Source organism: Nipponia nippon, unplaced genomic scaffold (genome assembly GCF_047370975.1).
Source record: "Nipponia nippon isolate SJK-2023a ecotype South Korea unplaced genomic scaffold, ASM4737097v1 scaffold_1, whole genome shotgun sequence".
NCBI classification, from domain to species: domain Eukaryota; kingdom Metazoa; phylum Chordata; class Aves; order Pelecaniformes; family Threskiornithidae; genus Nipponia; species Nipponia nippon.
In genome coordinates, this window is record NW_028262290.1 from 76,536,825 (window position 1) to 76,560,000 (window position 23,176).

Sequence of the window (23,176 nt, forward strand, 5' to 3'; positions counted from 1 at the left end):
ATGGAAACCATAAAGAGCAAGGCAGTGGTTTAAGTAGTGAATTCTTTCCTGAAAAGAGATTTATCAAGTATGGTACAAAAAGAACAGAGCCATTGAATGAGCAGAGAGGTTTTTTGTTCCGTGGTAACGATGGAAACCACCTCACAATGAAATGTGTCCTGGTGTGAAACATGGTTCATGCGAACCACAGTAATCTAGTCCTTTAAGTGGATAGACACAGCAACCTGAAATGGCACTAGCAATTACTTATTCATCTAGTAGAAGCAAAATTTAAGAAGTTTTCAGTCTTACTAAGAATTATATGGTGTTTTCATTGAAGTATTTTAAAATAAGCTGTTCTGTTGGTATCTAGATCACAAATACGAATTAAATTGAAACACAGATTTAACACAAACAAAATTTATCAAACACAGCCGCAGATAAATGCAAATCCAGAAAAATTACAATTATTACTTGGAGTAAGTAAATCACATTGACACCAGAGTTTTGCATGCAGCTTAATTTCCTCCAGAGTTTTGCCATTTGTTCTAGCAGGTTGGCAAATCCCTTAATGTCTCAGGTCAGAATATGCAGCACTCATTTCCTAATCCCAAGCTCGATGGTCTTCATTTAGCAATCTAAACAAAAGCAGTCTGATTTATAGAGGTCCTCTCTGCATGAATTCAGTGCTGTCTGCAAAGGTTTGGCACTTCGGAAAAACCAAACTACATTTATTTGGACAGCTCAATTCACACTATGGGGGCCTTTATTTTGTGGCCTTGTCAGGAACAATCAGGGCACAGAGTCTGATCATTCTCTCACTTACATTAGTCTCACACAGATGTAACTTCCCCGAATTCCTAACTTGCTCTTGGTTAACACGAAATGGGCCCAACATTTATTACAGTACAGGTTTATAGTCATAAAAAGTTGTGTCCCATAATGGTGGGGTTTTTTTGGAGTAGTTTGCTGATGAAGCACAAAATAAATAAATAAATAAAGCTTCCTTCTTTATTAAGACAGCTTTCATACATAGGTCGCAAGAACTAAAATGCGTAAAAAGTGACGGCTGAGAACATTGTATATGCAGCACCGGCATTGTAAGGCTCAGGCAACCCTATGAAAACACAGAACTCTTTGTCTGACACATCTTGTGTCCACTTGCTATCATACTTGTATATTCGAGTTAGTGAAAAGATACTTCCGAAATTTGACTTCTGCCAGTAACAATACTTCAAAATGCCATACTGGTGTCTATATTTACTGACACTCAGTAATCTCCATACCAAATATAATCAGTTTTACACTAGAAATAACATCCAGTGTTGCAGACTGACCTTTTCCCCCTGCTTACCTTCTCCTGTAAAGCTTTAGAAAGAGATGGCAGGAAAGGAGGCAAAGAGATGGGACGCAGGTAAGGCACAGGATGGAAGACACTGCAAGGATCACTCATGTTTCGTTGCACTCATTTTGTAGAGTGAAATACAATTAAAGCTTTATCTTGGATTTTGTTGACAGGGATTCTGTCCAGATTATCCTGGGAAGTAAATTTGCCAAGTAAGGCTGAATTATTTCTACTGTCCATTTTCAGAAGTGATCCATGCTTTAAGGAAGCACATGGATGAGCTGGTCATATGTCTAAGCTAGTCCTCTTTATTAGACATCCGCCTTTTGTTTTCCTTCAGGATTCCCGTGGAGCAGTCTTCTTGGTTCTTTGACGTAAACCGCTGTTTTTCTTCTCTGGCACAATAACAACATACCAAATTTTCCAACAGAGTGAAATTTTCCTGCCAGACTTTATTTTCTTCCCAGCTAACTCATTTTCTGCCCCTCCATTCTTTCAAAAAATCTTTTCTCTAACCTACTACAAATTAAATACTCTTATGCCATGAAAACCTGCGAATGTCCTGGGTTTCCATACACTTTCTTAATTGCCTTTTTGAAGTAGCACTATAAAGACTGAGCAACACAGTTCTAAATGCTCATGACAGTGACTAGATCAGCACAGTTCTTTGGTTTTGCAATGGAAACTTCCTTGCTCTCTTTTTTTTTTTTTTTTTTTTAGGAACAACTGCAGTGAGCATGGAGCAAGTCCACCGTACCTTTGGCCACCCCTAGGTGCAGCCTGCACCACTGCAGGCCTGGCTGTTTCAAAGGAGCTGCCCCGGGAGCGGAGGTGCGGGCGTGCTGGTGCATTACTGGATTGGGATTAATTATGTATAACCCGGCAGCTGGACGACTGACGATGGAGCTGCCGCGGCGGCAGATGTTTCCCCGGGGTTTGAGGATGTGAAAGCCTCCCCCCTCCCTCTTTGGCCAGAGACGCAAGTGCAGAGCTTGGCACTGCGGCTGGGAAAGCCCCGCCGCTGACTTCCCCGCGGCGGGTCAGGGCAAGGAAGGCCGGAGGGCGGCGAAGCCACCTCCAACCCCGCGGCTCGCCCTCGCCTCGCCTCGCCGCCCCTGCCCCGCGCGCCTGGCCAAGCGGCCGTTGGGGGCGGCTAACGGCCGCTGCCGCCTGCAGGCCGCCGCCTCCTCCTCCTCCTGCCCGCCCTGCGGCAGGCGCGCCCCGCGGGCAGCGTTCGGGGCGGCGGGGTGGCGCCGCCCGGCGGCCGCCGCTCGGGTGCCACTCGCCTCAGGCTGGCGACATCCGGGGCCTCGGGCTCCAGGCTGCTCCTTCCCTACAGGGCCTGCACGAGCATTGGGTGTGAATTTTACAGGTTTTCCTGAGTTCCCTCCCTGCCTATGCCTTTTTCATAGAATCACAGAATCATTTAGGTTGGAAAAGACCCTTAAGATCATCAAGTCCAACCATTAACCTAGCACTGCCAAGTCCACCACTAAGCCGTGTGCCTCAGCACCACATCTACAGATCTTTCAAATACCTCCAGGGATGGGGACTGGGCAGCCTGTTCCAGTGCCTGACTACCCTTTCAGTGAAAAAGTTTTTCCTAATATCCAACCGAAACTTCCTGTGGCGCAGCTTGAGGCCGTTTCCTCTTGTCCTATCGCTTGTTACCTGGCAGAAGAGACCGACCCCCACCTCGCTCCAGCCTCCTTTCAGGTAGTTGTACAGAGCAATAAGGTCTCCCCTCAGCCTCCTCTTCTCCAGGCTAAACAACCCCAGCTCCCTCTGCCGCTCCTCATATGACTTGCCCTCATGAATTTATTTACACTGTTCCACAAAAGCAGATGCATTTGTCGCTACACGTGACCCTCTTTCCAGCCTGGTAGTTTTAAGTTTGTGTTGGTATCGGGGCGGTGCTGTTCCATAATACAGGAGCTGTGCCCTTACACATCTGCCTTTCCCCTGTGGCTTTTGTTAAATACCTGTCAGTGCTTTTGCCCACCTACACCCACCATATCCACCAGTGGGATTAAGCTTACTTTCCACATGTGGAGGAAAACTAAAGGATTATCTAGGTAATCTTTTTTTTCCTCAAAAATGAACAGAGAATGCTGGGGAGAGGGGTGATTCTCCTTCCTATGTACCAAAGAAGCTGCATGCCTGAGGGGGTCTAACACCACAGGCGAGCTGCATGGGCAGTGAGTAGCTGGTTGCTTCGGTACTCAGCTAAAAGAGCTGCATCACTTTGTTGAAGGCTCCGAGGTACAGAAATAGTTATGTGGCAGGACACCAAGACTGTACATTTCTGGTGTACTAGTGCTGATCTTGTGTCCACTGGGTGCATAATTGCAGCTGTCAGCTGTCACTGGTTGGGAAATTCAGTTGTATGGCCTTTCAACTCCAAGACTGGGAATGCCCTGAAATGGCAGTCTCTGCTTCCTAGTGAGGTTTTGAAATTTGACCATAGCAAATCACTTCGGTTTTCTGATAGTTTTAAATGAGATTATTTAATTTGTACATTAGTGTGCATACATGCCAGATCTTCTTATTCCATGATCTGGTTATGATCGAGTTTCACTAGTTCCTTTAGAAAGTCAAGGTCTTTTCCAGGAGTGAGATCAGAGGTGAAGTTCAAAGTTCTTCTACTCTCTGACAAAAAAAGGAAAACCTTCTGCAGTATCTGAGTGTATTTTCACTGATACTTTGTTGTCATAGTATTTCTTCTGTATTTGGTTTTGGTAGGCATAATAGACATTGTCAACTCCAAAAAAGACACTTACTTCAATTTTATTGCACTGGGGTGTTATTTATATAGTCTGAGTTGAGATGGATATAAAGAATATGACCCTTTTCCTTTAAGGATTTTTCATTTTGGTTTTTTCTTTACTAATGCTGACAGTTTTGGCTTATGCGTTTTTCCCTAAGTGAGTAATTAAACATTTTGAGGACAATGTGGAGCATGTTTCTTAAAATGGCTTAATTACATTTGACTTTTCTGAGCCATCTGAAGGAAGTTTCTGTCTTACTGAAAAGATAAAACATCTTAAACTTTAGCTTGCAATATGATAAGGAAAAAAAGTCTCCTTTTTTAACTTATGAAATGTGTTAGTGGTCTAATTGTCAGAAAGGAAATATGAAGGCCTACTTGAGAACCATAATATGGTTCGTATCTTGCAGGCGTTTTGTCAAAAGAGTTAAACTTAACTGAGACAGATTAGAAACTGAAGTTTGGTTTCCTCTATATGACTTTCATATGACTAGTAATAGAAATGGTAATATTTCTGCACAGCACTTACCATCAATAGGCAGCTTAGAAATGCCAGCCGTAATTAAAATATTTGGATATAAGAAAACACTTTATTAGCATGATTGAGAAAAAAAAAAACCTTAAGTAAGTAGTATTGCTATTTATATACTCTTTTGGTGCAGAAATCTCTTTACAAAAATTATCTCAAAACATAATTACTTTGAAAAAACTTTTAGCAATTACCATAGGTTAAATAAATCTTTTCCTATCGCCTCACAGAATTTTCATTTCTAAATAAATGAATTGAAACTATGCCAATTGAACATTCTAGTAATACAGGATTTTATTAATTAATAAATCAATTGTTTATTTAAGGCTCATTTTAAACTCTGTTTCCTGCCACTGCAATTTTCAGACCAAATTTAATTTTCTGATGAATTATTTTGAAGACGATCAGTTTTGCAACTGCGATGTTCATTTTAAGATTAAAAGATTCAGAATAAAATATTTTATGAAACAGCAGAATGTACTTTATGTGAAACTTTCAAGTGGGTGAATGGCATTCCCTTTCAGCTCAATGGGCATAGGAATGAATGCTGATCCGGTCTGTGCTAACCTACCCGGATTCCTCCTTTGGGCAGGAAGAGGGAAGGGATGGACCCCTCTTTGCTTGGCACTATTGTAACTCCCTCCGACCAGGGAGGAGCAGGAGGGGTTGTTTGTCTGTGCAGGTACAACTCACCTGCTATTTGTGATCGTGAACTGAGACTCTTTCCCCTATAGGCAGAACCCCTTAGAAATACATGAGCTCAATTTCTCTCAGTGTTTGAGTAGAATATATGCATCTGCCAAGTAGATTTTAAACACATCAAACAGGGTGTTAGCATTTTACGCTTAAATTTAACTCTCTGCAGGATCTTGGGCCTGTTTCAGTGGCATAAATTAATAGTAAAGCTGTTGAATTTAACTCCATCAGATTTTAAAGTCGCCCAATGAATCCTCAAGTAACATAGCTACTTTATATGGCAAATGTACCCTTGAATTCCAGTCTTCAGGAATGTCTCTTTAGGCAGCTGGGAAGCTTGAATCACCCCGACTTGGGGATGAATTACCCTAAACTTCCATGTGTCTGCCAGTGATGTAAAACTGGTTTTCTTCATCTGTCTCACTCTGCAAAAGGAACTGTTGCTCACACCTTGTATTGTGCCTGTAAGAAGTACAAGACAATGGGAAAACAGATCCTATATATTTCTAGTGTATCGGTCTGTTTAAAAAACTTAGTTGGGGGAATTAATCCAGAAATCTCACTTATTTTTCTCAAAAAAATGAGTGAAACAGCTTTTCTCACCACTTCTTAAGTGCAGGTTCAAATTGAAGGGATGGAATAATATATTTAATGACTTTAAAATGCAGTTTAAGCACTTCCCTTGTCCTGTATTAGTTTTTTTTTGCTCTTTCTCTGGGACTTAATGACCTCTTGATACTCTTTTTTTTTTCTATGAAAAGCTTCTTTTTAACCTGATCATATGCACTCTTAAAATAGAGAGTGAGAATTGGAAGATCATTTTTGCTAGAAAGTCCCGCAGGAAGCGCCATTTAAATTCCAGGTGATTAGGAGGAGAGCAAATTAATCCAAATAGGAAACCTGAAAAAAGGCTTGGAAAAAAAAATTAAAAGGCAATGTAGAAAGTGAGGGAAAGAGTGTATGAGAGTTGGGATTCACATGCGGACAGAAACATTTACTGACTGAAATGGCTGCTATGCACATGAAATGTATACACATGAAAAAGCATTTAAGCTGACTGTCTCAAAATCTAGCATGCATTCTCATTGAAGATACCAAAAAAGTAATTCTAGGAGTTTTAGAATATCTTCCTTTAGTAACCATATTGCTTCCACTTTTTCTAGTTCTTTTTAAATAAACAGTTCAAGAGCTCCATCTTTGGGTTTATATTATTACTGTAAAAAAATATTACTTTCCTTCTGCATTGATTAAGTAGTGCCTAAACATCCCATCAAGTTACGCATATCTGCTCACACCTTGTCAGTTTGCAATGCTTAACTTTTATAGATGCATTTGTTCAGTTGCCTTCTCATAAACTTTGAATACTTTCTGTAGAAGATTATTGTTTTCAGTTTTTCTCTCATTAATTTGTTTTTGGTGGATTATGTTTTTCCTTTCCAATTATGATACATAAATCAACTTGACAGTTCCTAAAATATTTATGGATCATGCGGATAGATAATAGTGGCAGAAGGAGTTTTAAAATGGGCTGTTTTTCAGGTAGAATTTATAATTTGCTATAAATTAGCATGCTTTTATTAAAATCAAAGCATATGCTAATTTTTGTCAATGAAGAATCTGGTCATGTTCTTTTGGGAGCTGAATTTTAGTGAAAAATCAGTTTTGTTTCTGCCAGTGCACCAGAATTCTAAAAGACTTAACATAAATTTACCAGTGAGAAAATTTGAATCCATTTTGTTTTTCAATAAAAACTCTCCAATCCTTGTAGGCGGTCTTTGTGGAAAATGAAGTTATTTGAAAAATTTTGCTCCTCAAACAAAGTTGTGGAAGTGGTACACAGTGAGGAAATATTGCAAAGTAAATTAAACTATTAGTCTCAGAAGTCCATCATATATAAGACTACTCTTATGATTATCTTATCTCTTTTTTTTTTTTTCTTAAGCAAGGTTTTATTTCTTCCTGCTTTCTAAGTATTTTCAATGATGTACTCTGCTTACATGCTGAAATGACAATTACTGGCAGTTCTTTTAGCTTACCTTGATTACCTTGTCCTGATAGCTGCAGAATCTGCCTTGCTTCTGTTTTCCATAACAACACTGTAGAGAAGTATAACTACCATTTGTATAATAAATGGGATGAATTGATAATTTCCCATTATTGCTTAAATAAAGGTAAATCAAAACAAAGCTGGGACTCGACCCCACTCTCATTGCCCCCCCCAAAAGTGCCTTAATCTGTAACTGGTTTACCAGAGTATTTATTGTTGCTTTTAGTTTTTGAATATTGAACCTAAGTTAGCAACAAGCACTGATCTGGTGTCACATAATTATTCAGCCCATATTCATAAAATAATTGCTGCTGCTGCTATGTTCAGCATTTTATTGCTGTCTCTTGTATTGAAGGGTTTCTATTCCTTTCTTATTTGCTTTCTTCCCAGATTCCCCAAAAGAGTTGAAAGTCGCAAGCATACCTTAACTCCCAGTAGCGCACGTTCTTTCCAAGCAGGAGGTGGAGACAAAGAACACAAAATGCTGAGCAGCCTAACAGCCCTTATCTTTCTGTTGGCTTCAGTTCTGTATCTCTGGAAAGTCTGTAAAAGAAACTCAGGTCTGACTTGTACTAAAATGCCCACCTGAAAGATACTTCAGTTTTCTTTCAGAAGCCTTGTATGTCTTGCAAAGCTTTGCAAACTTTATGAATGTGTTTTTAATTTCTATTTAAAATAGAAGAAATGCAAATTAAAATAGCTATAAATACCTTATATTTCTTTTCATGGGGAAATTAAGGAAATCACAATCATGACAGAACCCAAGCTCATTGCTTCCTTAGTGGTCAGTATACACATTGATTGACATCCCAACTGAGGGTATAGTAACAATGCAGCTAAATTTTATCCTCATTTTGGAAAGTGCCTATCCTTATTATCCCCATTTTGGACAGTCTTAATTTAAAATGTGACAGTTCTTTTGTAAAACATGGATATATTTAAAACTAAATTTAAACTTAAGTGCTGTTTAAAATAAAGATGCTTTTTCCTTTGTCATTGTTTTTTGTTGCCTTAGTGAGAGTCATGCATTGTATAAGACATTAGGCAAGTATTAACTTAATATTCATTGACGAACAAGTCTATTAAAGGGTGTAGATTAACCTGCAGTATGATGCTTGCTTTTTCAGGTAAATTAAATAGTTGTAGTAATGTCATTGTTTTATCTTTTAACAGTTCAGCCCTCAAAGAGATTTTTAAGAAGTGCAGGGCCAAGACACAATAGCTTAAAAATAGTGGGATCTGTTGTATTTCCAGGTATTTTTCTTTAAACATAATGTAACAAATTTTAGTGAAAATATTGTTTTTACCAAGAAAAGGCCCTTCTTTATCATATTGCTTGTTGTTGAATTGTTTTAAATGGTTTTAAGTGGTTTAATTAATTACAATTCTGTAGTGACTTATGTATGTATGCATGTATTTCCATCATTGGAATTTATTTTTCATAGTTTTTTTTTATTCTTACTCATAATTTTTATGAAACCAAGTTAATTATTTTCTGTAACTGTTATAAAAATAACAGTGTTCTGTGTACTCTTCCACCTGGCTGCAGGACTCTTGCTCCAAAATGCTGCTTATTAAGAAGAGATAAGAATTAATTGCTTTCTAAGTTAAATCCATCTAACTCCAGAACATAATATTATCACTTTCTCTTCTCATTAAACAAAACAATTATTGGAAAATCTGAAAACTAAAGATCAGGCTGTTCCTCATTGCCATATATTTTCTCATGCTGCTTTTTCTCTAAATGCACATTGCTGGTTTGGTTTCAGTAATACTCTTCCCCATAGTTTTCTCCATGTGTGTTTTCCAGTTACAGCTTCACTAGTAGCATATCTAGAAGTGATAGTTCTGTTGTTCAGGGGAATGCTAAAAGACAACATTTTTTGACCTATTTTTGGTACAAGTTCTTAGACATATCAATTTTTATCCAAAGGTGAAACAATTCTGGGAAATAATTTGTTTTTAAAGGTTTCTGTAAGTAGTTTAACTTACAATATTATTTAGCATTAATGTTAAATAATGGCTCTGAGTGGTCTAAAGGTTCATCCTATTAGCATACTTTTTCTCTCTTCTGATTCTGACTCATGTCTGTAAACATGGCTGCTGCTTGAATGGCACAGGGCAATTTGAAAGTTAGAAGGCAAGATTAAAATGCTTTGTCCCAACTCTGTTTCAAAACAATTTAGTATTAATAAAGAATGTTTCCACCTTCTCTGGGACAGACCATTGTGACTATACTAGACTTGGCTCCAGTGTTCTTTTGAGATGCTGGGCAACATCTCTATTTTGAGGTTTTTTTCCACCAAAATTTGGTTAAATACAATGCTACGCTCTTAAAATCCTGCACTTTTAAAAAAACTGAAATACATGTTCTTTTTTGGATCACTAGCTAAGGTAAATATTTTTATAATGGAAAGAATATGAACAAATAAGAAAAACAGCAAAGAACTGTAATTAAAAGAGTAAGACTTTATTTTGAAAGAAGAAGAATAAGGTTATACCTGGTAGATATTTTTTTAGCCATTATTTTCTATCAATCACATGCCCTTCTGTTATATTATTCCTGTGGTACATGTTTACAAAACTGTTACGGAAATTTACAGTGGTGGGACAGAATTTACCATCTTGGCAGGTTATGATAATAATGACACCATAATTTTGTTACTTTTTATTAGCGATATGTATTTTTTTTAATATTGCTACAAGACAGAACAAAATGACCTTGAGGAAATAAAAAACAAAATGTGAAGTGGGAGAGATGCAATGTATACAGTTTTGCCCAATAGACTATTACTAAAGCCTATCAGTTAGTAAATTTTGAGAAAAAGTATTAAGGATTTGCAATGGAAAAAGACTAATCATATTGGCAGTTGCCATAACATGTAGAATTCATATTAATTTTCATGCTTCGGGGTTAAAAACTGAAACACCACCTGTAAATGACCATGATATTTCCATGATACACTATTGTACAGTTGAAAATATATAATTTGCTGTTTTCTGCAATATAAGCTACTGTAAAAACCTGATTATTAGCTGGGATGGACATACCTCCTGATCTTAAGACTATAAAAGTTCTCAAGTTATTCTTATGTATCCAGTATTGCATACTGGACAAGAAGGCATTCAGTCCTGTAGTGTAGGCCACTGGTGAAGATGTTAAGCAGTTCTGGTGCTTTTATCAGTCCTGAGGAAAGCTCTTCATAACTGGCTGCTAGGTAGACCAATCTTCAAAATGACAATGCAGACAGTTTTTCACCCATCTTGTATTCCACTTGTCTAGTCCATATGTCCATAGTTGGGCTACAAGGATGTGATGGAGGACCATACTGAAATTCTTGCTAAAGACTTTCGGTGTGTATGACATCTACTGCTTTCCCCTCATCCTCAGAAGTAGCCATTTAATTCCAGAAGACACCTGGGCTGGTCAGCCATGATTTGCCAATGGCAAATTGATGCTGCCTGTCTTGGCATTCATGCATCTGGAAATGACTTGCAGCAGTTCTATCATCTTTGCAGGGCCTGAGGTGAGGATGGCTGACCTCTGACTCCCTGGGTCTTCTTCCTTGCCTGTTTTTACAATGGATGTATTTTTTTGGTCTTTCTGGTCATTGGGGACCTCATCACCATAAGAGTCATTAATTAGTCAGCTCCCTTGGCATCCTCAGGTATATCTCATTCTGGTCTATAAACTTATGTATGTCCAGCTCACTTAAGGAAGTCCTTAACACCACACTTCTCTCTCCCGGTAGCATCTCCCCTAAACTCTGGTAGAGCCTGGGGCAGGGCTGGAAAGCAGCCCTTGCTAGGAATGAGTGAAACAAAGGTGGCGTTGCGTACCTCAGTGTTTTCCATGTCATTTGTCACTAGGTCATTCAGCCCCGTTCAGCCTGGAGCCAACATTTTTATTGCTCTTCCTCAATTGCACGTGTTTCTGTTGGCCCTTCACATCCTTGCCAGTTTCAATTTCTGGTTAATCTGCTCAAGGAAAATTTAAACATTGTTTTTCAGAAAGATGCCTCTAATGAAATCATTGTCCTAATCTGCTAGTATGGCATGAAAACCCCAAATCATTGTTTCTGCATGGAGTATGTTGGGCTACTTGTACATGTAATTTTTTCTCACATAACTAGGACTGCTTAGAGATCATGACTGGCTCATCAGCAATATCTTTCCAAGTCTGAGCAGGGAACCTGATTTCTGTTTTTTGTTTCCTTCTGCGTGTGTCTCATTTACCCTTTAGTGTAATTTCATTTTTAAAAAGGACATTGTGTTGAATTTATAAACCTGTTTAATCTCTTATTGTAGTTTACAATTTAGTTTATGAACCATTCATCCTTTTACAATGGCAGTGTTTCCAAATCCTATTTGCTTTCCTCTTAGTCTATACTGCTGTCTATCAGAACTCTGTCCTTGGTCAAGTAACTTTTCCCGTTACACAATCTGAAATATCATTTTCACCATTGTGATTCTTCATTCTTAATCCTCTACCTGCCAACCTTCATAGTAGAGCATTTCACATTTATATGACATCTAACACTACACTGTGGTTTTGCTCTGAATCTGATAACAGACTTCACCCTCAGTAAGAATTTTTAACATTCTTTGCCTCAAAGTGGTATAGGTGGGTTTGCGTATACTTAAGCCTCTGGGCTGTGGCATTTTACATGAAACTGTTAATCTCCCTCGGGATGGATATATTCTGGTTAGCTGAGTGTCCTGCATTGTAACTGATGTATTTTGATGCCCAGTTTGTGATGCATGACAGACACAGTATCAGGTATATTGTCATGTGTTTAAGTACTGAGCTTAATCTGATCAGACAGAAGACAACCTCCTGATTCACAATTAACAAAAATTGCCCGTTTCACTCCTCTGGCTTCTGTTTACTCAAACTGCAGTTTCAAGAATGTAGAACAGAAAACTGTGGAGACCTCAGACTTCTTCCATTTGACAGGTTTAAATCTCTTTGGGCAGATTGCTTCAGTAGTATCCCAAGTTGCTATGTCAACCTTGGTTCACTAGCAAAAAAGCCATGGTGGCAGAGGTTCTTGGCTCTGCGGCAACTTCAGGTGTACTAGAATCAGCAGCAGGCTGGCAAAAAGCATTTCAGTAAGAGAAGAAAACTTGTGTTTTCCTGAAATAACTTTCTATAGGGATGAGAGAGGTTTTAAAAAAATTATTTTTAAAAAGCGGTAATGAGAGGACTTCAGCTTCAGCCACCACAAATCTGGGTAAATACCACAAAGATACTTCTTAGTCTCCTAGGGCTGTTGTCACATTCTTTTTTTTTTTTTTTTTGAATCAGAGAAAAGAAAGTATAAACAGACAAAAAACTATTTAAAGTTTCTAGCTCATTAAATGTTTGCTGTGTAAAAGAATTTGATCATTCAGCCTCCTTTTAGAATGGGTGTAATCCTCTCTAAGTGGTAAAAATCATCTGGGTTTTAGTGTGACTAGTTAGTCTTCTATCATAAAGAATCTCCATAACAGTAGGGAATTGGGATTCATAAACCTTGCTTGATACACTATTTCATACTTTTTCAGTGTGGTTGTGGGAAAGAAAAGAATCATTTCAGTGGAAATGTAGAATTGTGAATCAAGTTTTAGGAAAGACTAACAAGATACTGCTTCTTGGAACGCTTCAAAATAAATGCAATTATTTAAGCATAAAATCTGTAGGAAGAGAACCTATCTTTCATTGTACTATCTGTCATAGTTTGAAAAAACAGATTCTCTTTCAGGCACACCAGCCTAAAAAGGTGTTTTGTGCCCCAAAAGTCTGTCTAGCTATATACATCAAACATCATGACTACAGTAAAAGCTCACAAAGAGCAGTAAACACTTTTCTTTCTGTAGCCATTAAAAAACAGTTCTGTGTTTTGAACAAGCAGCTTTGTTCACAGATAGTTCCAGTCCACTTATGTGGAGCTGAAAGAGTAATGAAAAATTAAATACTGCACAAAATGTAATTTAAAATCATTACAACTTTAAAATTAGCAAGTCATTTTTCTTCACTTAGCATAGTGACTCTTTTGTATTAAGATCTAGAAATTGAAGCTTTTAAACAGTTGTTGGCCTGGTTGAGAATACGAGATTTTTCAAAATACATTTTAAGTGGAGGAAAAAAACTAAAATTATTGATTCTTATTTTCTGGATCTTAAAGTTTTACTGCATAAACCAGCATTTTTTATGGTGTTCTGAACAGCTAAATAGAACAAAAAAGAGAAAGGATTTTGATCTTTATTTCCAAATGCAGACATTGGAATAGGCCTGTTCTAGTTTGGTGAAAATGAACCTAGGGATTTGGATTTAGCGAAAATCCACTGCTTTTCATACACATTGCCACCTAATTTATGCACAGAAGGAATATTTGTGTTGGAAGATTGTGACTGTCCTTTCATAGGACTGAAAAAAGTGTGTACTATAGTTTTGTAAAACAAAGCAACTGACAAATTAAATACTGCACTCAGCCTCACAACTACAAGCTAAACCCCAGATACTCTAAAACCTACTATTGGTATATCAAACAGTTGTTCTGTGGGGAGGGAAGGAAAGAGAATTAGAAGGAATATGAAGCTGCTTTTAGTAGATGCATATGTCTGTATGCTCATGCTATCCTTGTAACTGGTACATGACTTATACATGTTTCCTGAGAGACTGTCAGACTCCTGTCTGGACTACAAAACAGAGTATGTTTCATTCCTAAGAAACTTTACAGGTGAACTCAGGTTTATTATATACCGTGTTAGCTTTTGTTTCTGTACATCTATAATTCATCACTGAATTTACCTATTTGGACATCTTTAGATATTGCATATTTAAATTTGAACATGCTGAGTAGTTTAATCTGAAGATTAGAATTTATGATCTGGATTGATAGCTGTTTCTAAATGTCTGAAAAATCTGCTTCTGGAAAGTCCATTGGCCTGATTCTGCTGTCATTTACTTTTGTTCTTAATATATAATTTCAAAATACAGAAGTTGCTTTACTGCAAAACTGGTCTGAACAAGAAATGGGGTGGGAGGATCGGGAATAACTTTTTTGCACTGAAAGAAATGGAAGGAGAATCAATCTGTTGGTTTTAAGTTTAGTAAACAGGGAAACTAAAATATAGGAACACTTACTTTTAAATATCAAGGATATGGAAAGTTAAGGGATTTAGTCTCTGTAATATAATTCTCACAGGAATAGCTCTGTTTTGCATCCTTCTGACTCCTGAGGATCCTGGAAAATGGTCTGGCTTCCTCTCTTAGCATGAATTAAAAAAGAACTTCTGTTCTGTTTTAAATCATGCCAGTTTTCACTGACTCCAGGGAACCTCTGAACTTGATCACCTTGCTTTTTTGTCCATCATGCATGTGAAATGCCTCCTGTGTATAGAGACACATTAAATCATATAATGTAATTCACATCACAAAATGTGATATGAAATCCTGCTTACCTGTCTTACTGAACCTGCTGCAGAGGAATAAGATGGAAAAAGATTTAAGAAAACGGTGGATGGCTTAATCACTTTTAAAATTTCATTTTAAAGCTAACAGTCTGTTTTGTGAACCCAAATTCATCTGAGTAGGCAGAATTCATCCAGATAATCCCATGGAGCAAGGCATTTTAAGTGTGGTTTCTATTATACCACTAGGGAAAAAAAAAAAACCTCCAAACAACACGATACGCTCTTGGTTTCATGATCCAAAAGGAGATTCTTCAAACACAGACATATCATTAAAATAATTAATGCTTACTATGTAAACATTCTGATCTTTTCTGGTATATGAAGCATTCGTTGTTCAAGGTAGGATAAAATTCTATACTAAGCTCAGGGACTCAATCCATCAGAAGAACACTTTACTTCTCCATTTCTGCTGATGTACTTTCAAAAAATATTTGTTACCAACCTCTTCACTGGATTTCCAAGCTTTGTCTTTTGCAGACTTCTTGTCATCTTTGCAGTTCAGTAATGTATTTTATAAGTATAGCAAAGCTGTCTGTGGTATATCTTCAAGGTGCTCCAGCTATCCAGTCAACTAACGGTGGTGTTGCTTTTGGCCCACACAGGGCAGTTGCACATGCCAAAGATCAGAACTATAGTTCTTAAATCTATGCTGGTTTTCTGACAATATTAATCTGATAACTATTCCAGCATACAGTAGCAAATGACATCCTAGTTTATAGATTTAGCATCCTGAGTAGTTCATCATCAGATTAAAAACCTCTTCATCATCCAAAAAATGAAAGACAGTGTGCCATTAATGTGAGAGCCTAGGCTGATACGGAATCCCAAACCATTCTTGTAAAAGAATTTGTGCGTTCAGTCCTTTTAATAGTACTCTTTTTTTATCAGCACTTGATTTTTTTTTTAAACACAGTGGTATATATGACAAAATTAAGTTAATTAAAAGATTAAATGGTTTCCTGAGGAACAAAGTTTTCCTACACCCTCCTGCCAAGTATGTAAAAAGATCCACTTCAATCAGGCTATTTTTTTCCCAATATCTTTCTTAAAATTGCATACCAGGAAAATCAGCGTGCATCTACAGTAACATGTTGGTTTGAATAGGAGTGTGGCTCTGAAGTGAATTGCTCGACTGTACCCACTTACCACATTTTGTCTGGATTATCGTCTGGTCTTTGAGTGCACAAACTGGATTCCTTTTGGATGAAGCTAATTGGAAAGGTTTGCTTCGAGAAATAATGCGTACTCAAACTGTAAAACCACATTAGGATGGGTCTGAAGTTAAAGCCCTAAGATGTGTGTAGTATAGATCTCATGTCCTTAGCATTGATTTTTTCAGTCTAAAAATATGCTGCTTTTGCACCACACTAATTATCTAAGCTTCCATTGTCTACATAAAAGGTCTAAATTATTTAGGATGTTAAAAAGATTTTTTTTGGCATCTGAAAATGGAAACAAAAATCCATTCTCAAAATATATTATCAAAGTGAGTATTTTACCTTGAAGTCTATTATTATCGACTCTAATCTAGTGGTTCCCGAAGTTTTCTTTGACAGCTGCCAGAAAGATGGGCTGCATATTACTACTTAAGAAACTCCTATCTATATTGTTACTGCCTGAAGACTTTTCAAGTCAGGAAAGGACTCATCAACTGTCATCATGTAACCCACATGCAGGCTACATGGGACAACTGTATGGCCCATTATCAGTGCCCAAATCTGACCTGAAGCAGTGCTTTCCTTTCTCTTTAAAAACCCAGTTAAAGAATCATGCTTATGATTTGTCCTTTGAAGTAGGATCCTCCTTCCTCTCTGCCTTGAACTAAGGAGTTGCGTTAAAACTTTGGCCACCATAACAATACGTATCTTTCCATACAGAAGGATTATTTTACAGTCTTAAACATACACGATTCTCATGTTGGCATATACATATAATTTTTTGGAAGGTCTGTTATGCAGTACTTGCTTCACTTGAACTTCCTGTCTTACCTACTTTGAAGTTTACTGCATGTTAAACACCACCAGCACCTAATTCGTGAGGCAGTTCCTGAAGACTGAAAGGTTAGTTTGACTATATAGACATATAAAAAGAGATTATTTGCCCAATTTGTCCCTTTTATCTGGGAGTTTTTTGCTCTTGGAAGTGGTTGTTGGAGAGAACAACAGATGTCTGAGATCAAATAAAAACAGGTTTCTAGGATTGCTTTGACAACCAATACTTAAAAACACAGCAGCAGTAAGGCATATTTGTGTAATGCTGAACCGAGGGACACCCAATCAGCTTCAGTTTCTGAGTCCTGTGCCTTCAGCTGAATCCATAATATTATTATTTTGTGCACAGCTTAACAGTAAATAACCATTTGGACCCTCACTTTCTGCATTTGCTCATGATGACAACTAAATTTATTTCATTTTTGTGTTTACTAGAAAATAGCAGTGTACAAATATCACCAGCAGGAACTTTAATATTGAGACACTTCAACCTGAGTGGAATTTACACTTGTTCCATTGTTTATAAGCTAACAGCAACGCAACCTGATAAAAACCTTGTAATAAAGTATCTTATTTATGGTAAGTTGTCAATCCAGGTAAGTGTGTTGTTGCCTTGAAAAAGTTTTATTTTTTAAAATGTATGTTGCTATTTTTAAATAAGTAGGCTTATTTAGAATTTAATTTGCAGAGATAAAGACATTCTGTTTCTCCAGGAAATTATTTTGAATATTAGTTACTACCAGGCAGTTCATTTAATGTAATTTACAGAGCCTTAAATAAAGCTCAGTGGCTGACTGAGAAATAAAACACAGCTGTATAGATTTATTTCACACGTTAATGCCTAATTATTACCTGAATGTGTTTTTTAAGTACATATCATTTAATGATGTAATATTTGTAGCTTATTCTTTCCTGTTCTGATTACATTTTCTTCTGTCAGCAGGTAAAAAGTCTTTGATAAAGTGAAATATTGTAAAGGCAACGTCATTTATTCATTACTAGCTCTCCTTTTCTTCTTTCAAGGATACTTTATTCTTGTGGAGATGTAGGCAAGAGTTTCTATTGCCGTCAGCAGGAGCTAAGTCTGATCTTGAATTTAAAACGTGTACCAGTGATCATTTAGAAACATGGTAGAGGACAATAACCTAAATTAACCTCTCATGTAAATTAATTTTACTTTGACACAGTAGCCTTCATACAGAATAGCCATGACTTTTAGCAGCTAGCTTGCTTGACAGAACTGGAAAAGAAAAAGTTTCTTTGAAACAGTTTTGATGGAAAAGGTTACAGTTTTCAGTATGCAGACTTAGATCCCTCAGTAAGGATCTGATCTGAATGTTAGCATACAAAATTATAGTTTCATACATATATAAAAAAAAATGAGGAATATGCAGCAGCAGGGGAAAGGAAATGGGGGAGGCAAAAGCAAGGTAGAGGATCTAATGAGCTGTCTTAATTGGGTGCCATATTTTGGATGTTCTGCTGCCTCTTTCAGCTGGTTCAGTTTCTATTCCTTCGTTCTTTCATCCCCACCGCTCCCTTCTCCTTTCTGTGGGTATACCCACATCATGACCGCTGTTCTTCTTTCTTTTACTCCCATTTTCTATTTAACATTGTGCTCTGTTATCATGAAATAACTAGAAACATGCATTTTATGGTATATTGGCTTATTTGTAAAAGATGCCCAGGTATGCATTTAGCTTCGCAGTAAAGGTGAAATAGTTGATCCATCCATAAAAGTAAATTTCATATCTATACGGAAGCTTTTTTAGTTACTTCTGCTCACGGAGAAGGAATTCCTGTTCATCTTATTAGTTGCATCTTCTATTGATCTCTGCGGAAGAGGATTCAGTTTTTAAACCCTTTAAAATACTTTTGTGATAGTTGACTAAAAAATATGTAACATACTACTATAACTGGCCATAATGTGTGAGATGAAATATTGTGTCACATACTAAAGGGTATTTTGTTTGCTTAACCTTGGCTTTCATAATCCTGATCCCTTTACTGTAATCTGCTGTTGGTTTAAAAATTAAAAAATTACAATAATAAAGAGTAAGACTCATCTATGGATATAAATAAGAACGTAAACTTGTAAAAACTCTTAAGTGTTTCCAGCTGGCCCAGCATACACCATTTTATCATTAAAAATTCTCTGGGAGTGCAAACTAGGTTTTGCTTATAAATTAAGGATTTAAATTGGCAATTTTATTTTCAAGTACACAACTTACTTACTTTTCTTCTTTTTACTTCATATATGTTCCTCATCATCTTCCACATTTTTTCCTGCAGCTTATTCTGATCCTAGAAATTACTATGAGTTCACAGCCCAGTATCATGCAGCCCCCTGCAACAGTTCTCATAATACTTCTTTTGAGAAAGCATTGCTTCAGATACTAAGCAAACTCGTTTGCTGACCTTTCTTGTAAGGTTACATTAATTAAGTCAGAATGCCATCATGTAAAAATGCAGAGAGGAGGTCTACAGAATGAAATCTTCTTTACATTTTCAGGTAAAAATCTGCCTTGCTTTTAAGGAATGGTTAGAATTTTTATAGTTAATGGAATGTATTTACTGCTTATATGCAGAAAGTATTGTAAGGGTTTAATAATAAAGTTTCTTGATTGTAAAAACGCTTCAAAGTATTTCATGTGAAATTCATGTCAATATCAAAAAGATAGTTGCTCTACTTAAAAGTGGATTTTTTACATTATATCAGAAGAGTTTTAGAACTTTTTATAGCTGTGGATAGATCAATATGTTTTTAATTTTGTGTCATAAAACATTATCATGTCTCTTGTTGCACACTGACATAGGAAGGAAGGAGATACAGTGCGCACGTCCAAGTCATGAGCAGCCAGTTTCTCCAGGAGAATGCTGTGGGAGACTGTGTCAAAGGCCTTACTAAAGTCCAGGTAGACAATGTCCACAGCCTTCTCCTCATCCACTAAGCGGGTCACCTTGTCATAGAAGGAGATCAGGTTAGTCAAGCAGGATCTGCCTTTCATAAACCCATGCTGACTGGGCCTGAGCCCCTGGTTGTCCCGTACATGCCACGTGATGGCACTCAAGATGATCTGCTCCATAACCTTCCCCGGCACCAAGGTCAGGCTGACAGACCTGTAGTTCCCGGGATCCTCCTTCCGACCCTTTTTGTAGATGGGTGTCACATTTGCTAACTTCCAGCCAACTGGGACCTCCCTGCTTTGCCAGGACTGCTGATAAAGGATGGGAAGTGGCTTGGTGAGCACTTCTGCCAGCTCACTCATTATCCTCGGGTGGATCCCATCCGGCCCCATAGGCTTGTGTGGGTCTAAGCGGTGTAGCAGGTCGCTAACCATTTCCGCTTGGATTATGGGGGCTTCATTCTGCTCCCCGTCCCTGTCCTCCAGCACCGGGGGCTGGGTACCCTGAGAACAACTGGTCTGACTATTATAAAGACTGAGGCAAAGGCGGCATGAAGTACCTCAGCCTTTTCCTTGTCCTCTGTCACCATGTTTCCCCCCACATCCAATAAAGGATGGAGGTTCTCCTTAGCCCTCATTTTGTTGCTAATGTATTTGTAGAAACATTTGTTTGTTGTCTTTTATGGCAGTAGCCAGATTAAGTTCCAGTTGGGCTTTGGCCCTTCTAATCCTCTTCCTGCATAACCTCACAACATCCTTGTAGTCCTCCTGAGTGGCCTGCCCCTTCTTCCAAAGGTCGTAAACTCTCCTTCTTTTCCCGAGTTCCAGCCAGGCCATTCTTCTTCCCTGCCTGCTCGTCTTTCGGCACATGGGGACGGCCTGATCCTGCCTTTAAGATTTCCTTCTTGAAGAATGTCCAGCCTTCCTGGACTCCTTTGCCCTGCAGGAATGCCTCCCAAGGGACTCTGTCAACCAGGATCCTAAACAGGCCAAAGCCTGCTCTCCACAAGTCCAAGGTAGCAATTCTGCTGACCCTCCTCCTTACTTCTCCAAGAATTGAAAACTCTTATCATTTCATGATTGCTATGCCCAAGTTGGCCTCCAGATGTCACATCACCCACAAGTCCTTCTCTGTTTGCAAAGTCAGAAATCTCAGTGTCATGTCAATCCAAAGGAGGTATTTTTTTTTTTCGAGTCTTGTTCTCAGAATATTCCTTCTTAATGCTGAAATCATATGAAAAGAAAGTCTCAGCTCCTTTATGCTGTGAGTGAGGTCTGAAGGAACCTGTAAAACAGTCCCAATATATGTTCAGTTCACTTGAAGTCCTTTCTGTTATTAAGAGATATCTAAAACCTGAGGAGATGGATTTTATAATTGTTGAGATGAATGCACGTAAGACCATGTGCAATATTTTTTTGAATTTACTGTTTCTAATTATTTCAGCTCTAAAAAGGCCATTGTTTTCATATATTGTATTAGTCACTATGTATCAAGAAACGCAATTTGAAAAGAACCCCTTCTGAACAAAGTATACCAATTATGCTTCATTTTCCACTTTCCACTTTCCAATTTTAATTTTCTTGAAAATTAAATATAATTGCTTATAAACCCAGTGAAACTATTAGTCAGTTGTATTTCTCTGAAAATTGTATTTGTAGTGAATAGCACTGACATATCTGAAGAGTCTCATTACTGATAGCGTAGTTAGTTAAGGTTAATTCTAAGGTTATTGAAACTACATAAATGAGATTTAGCTAATGTGCAGGCTTTATAGAATATTTGAGCATTAGGCGGAGAAATTCTCCAGTTAGAGATTTAGGTGGATGTAAACTTTGATACGACCCAGTGGTAAACTACACGTTCTTAAGCAGCTTGAAGCCTTAGAAAGTACTTTTTGATTTCTAAGTAGCATTTGGTGTTTCAGAATTACTTCCATGACAGAGGTAGGTAAAGCTTATAATATAAGGAGTTCAATTCACATCTTAACAGGTAATTTCATTCTTAATATGGAAGCTTACTCTAATGTCAGTTCTGGAGAGCAGTCCAGCAGCTTAGTTAACTATTTCCCAGGCCTTCACCATAACGTGTTACTACTAGTCAGTTGAAAAGGAATGTGGACCCATGCAAATAGATTACTAAAACGTAACTACGCTTTTTCTTCTGTCTGTATTTGAAGTCTTCCTTTGGTTCTATGCGTCATAGGCATTCCTACGAAAATGTATAGGGTTGAGTGGGTGAGGCTCAGGAACTGATGTGTTTCTACAGGGTGGGGAGCAGGGAAAATCTTTAAAAGCACTAGATATTGCCCTGATTGATTGTTCTTGAGAGAAAACTTTAGTCCATTGCAGAAATAGTCAGAAGCTTGAACTGTTAGAGGTCCTGGATGAGTGTTTTAAAACCTGAGTCTTCATAAAACCACAAGGCGGGCAGGTAATTAGAGAGGGAGTCACTTATTTCTTTTGAAAGGATTCAGATATTTATAAATCTGGGAAGAGTCCAGAATTATACATTTCCTTGCCATTAAAATTTTCAAATAAATGACAGTTCCCATAAAATATTTACCTATACTAAAAATTAGACATATACATGTAATATCTGTAAGAGGATAAGCTCTGTGATTTCTTTAAAACATTGCAAGTTAGATATCTGAAATATGGTAAAAAGTCCTAAATACTTGCATCAGAGCTGACTAGGATCTTAAACCAGTAAAAAAAAAATAAATGTTGATTTCATTGACTTTGTTCTTCTATAAACAGATTGTGTTTTGTTACAGTTGTTTCCTTAGAGAAAAACACAACAGGCTATGTCAGCAAACTGCTTGTGATGCATCTCAGAGACTAAACGAGGTACAGTAGATGGAATAAAAAGGCAACTAACATAATAAGCTACTCTCACAATAAACTATAATAACATAAAAAATGAAACATACTTTGCTTAGTAAATTAATAAATTCGTACAAATGTTTTAGTAGATATAAAATTTGTATCAGTTAAAATTGCTAATATTCTGTTGCCATTATAGATAAGGCAGATCCCACTATCAGTCTATATTAAAGACAGTACATTAAGAGTATGAAAAGTGGCGAGACAACGGGGAAACTTTGAACATGTGCTATCTTATAAATACCAAACATGCTGTTTTGTAATGGGAGTGCCTTTCCATCACTTCAAAGTGATTTTATTATTGATCCGGCAGAATTTTAGCTGCTTGAAGGCGTTTGGCTTTTACAGTAGAGAACCAGAAGCCAGAGTCTTGCTTACTAGGTTAACTGCTAATTCAGAGGTTCTTGAAGGGGAAAGGAGAAAGGGGAAGGGAAGTACAGGAGGAATATCAAGAAATAGCAGGTATGCAAATCATGCTTTGGGATTCCAGCGGAGGGTTGAGAGAGTCTAAAATAACATTGTACTCATTAAGCAGCTTCCATCTTGTCCACTGAAAAAAACCCTAAATTTGTGGG

General features: G+C 37.5%; 1 protein-coding gene across 1 annotated transcript in view; it reads left to right on the plus strand.

The window, feature by feature from the left end:
- The first annotated feature begins 1,382 nt into the window (after nt 1-1,382).
- ZPBP (zona pellucida binding protein) overlaps nt 1,383-23,176 on the plus strand; it is a 31,938-nt gene continuing 10,144 nt past the window's right edge. Inside the window, 9 exon segments of the mRNA XM_087747782.1 lie at nt 1,383-1,393; nt 2,045-2,155; nt 7,085-7,173; nt 8,537-8,617; nt 17,248-17,391; nt 19,105-19,223; nt 19,225-19,324; nt 21,922-21,937; nt 22,493-22,565. Coding sequence (XP_087603908.1) covers nt 1,383-1,393; nt 2,045-2,155; nt 7,085-7,173; nt 8,537-8,617; nt 17,248-17,391; nt 19,105-19,223; nt 19,225-19,324; nt 21,922-21,937; nt 22,493-22,565 — 744 coding nt within the window.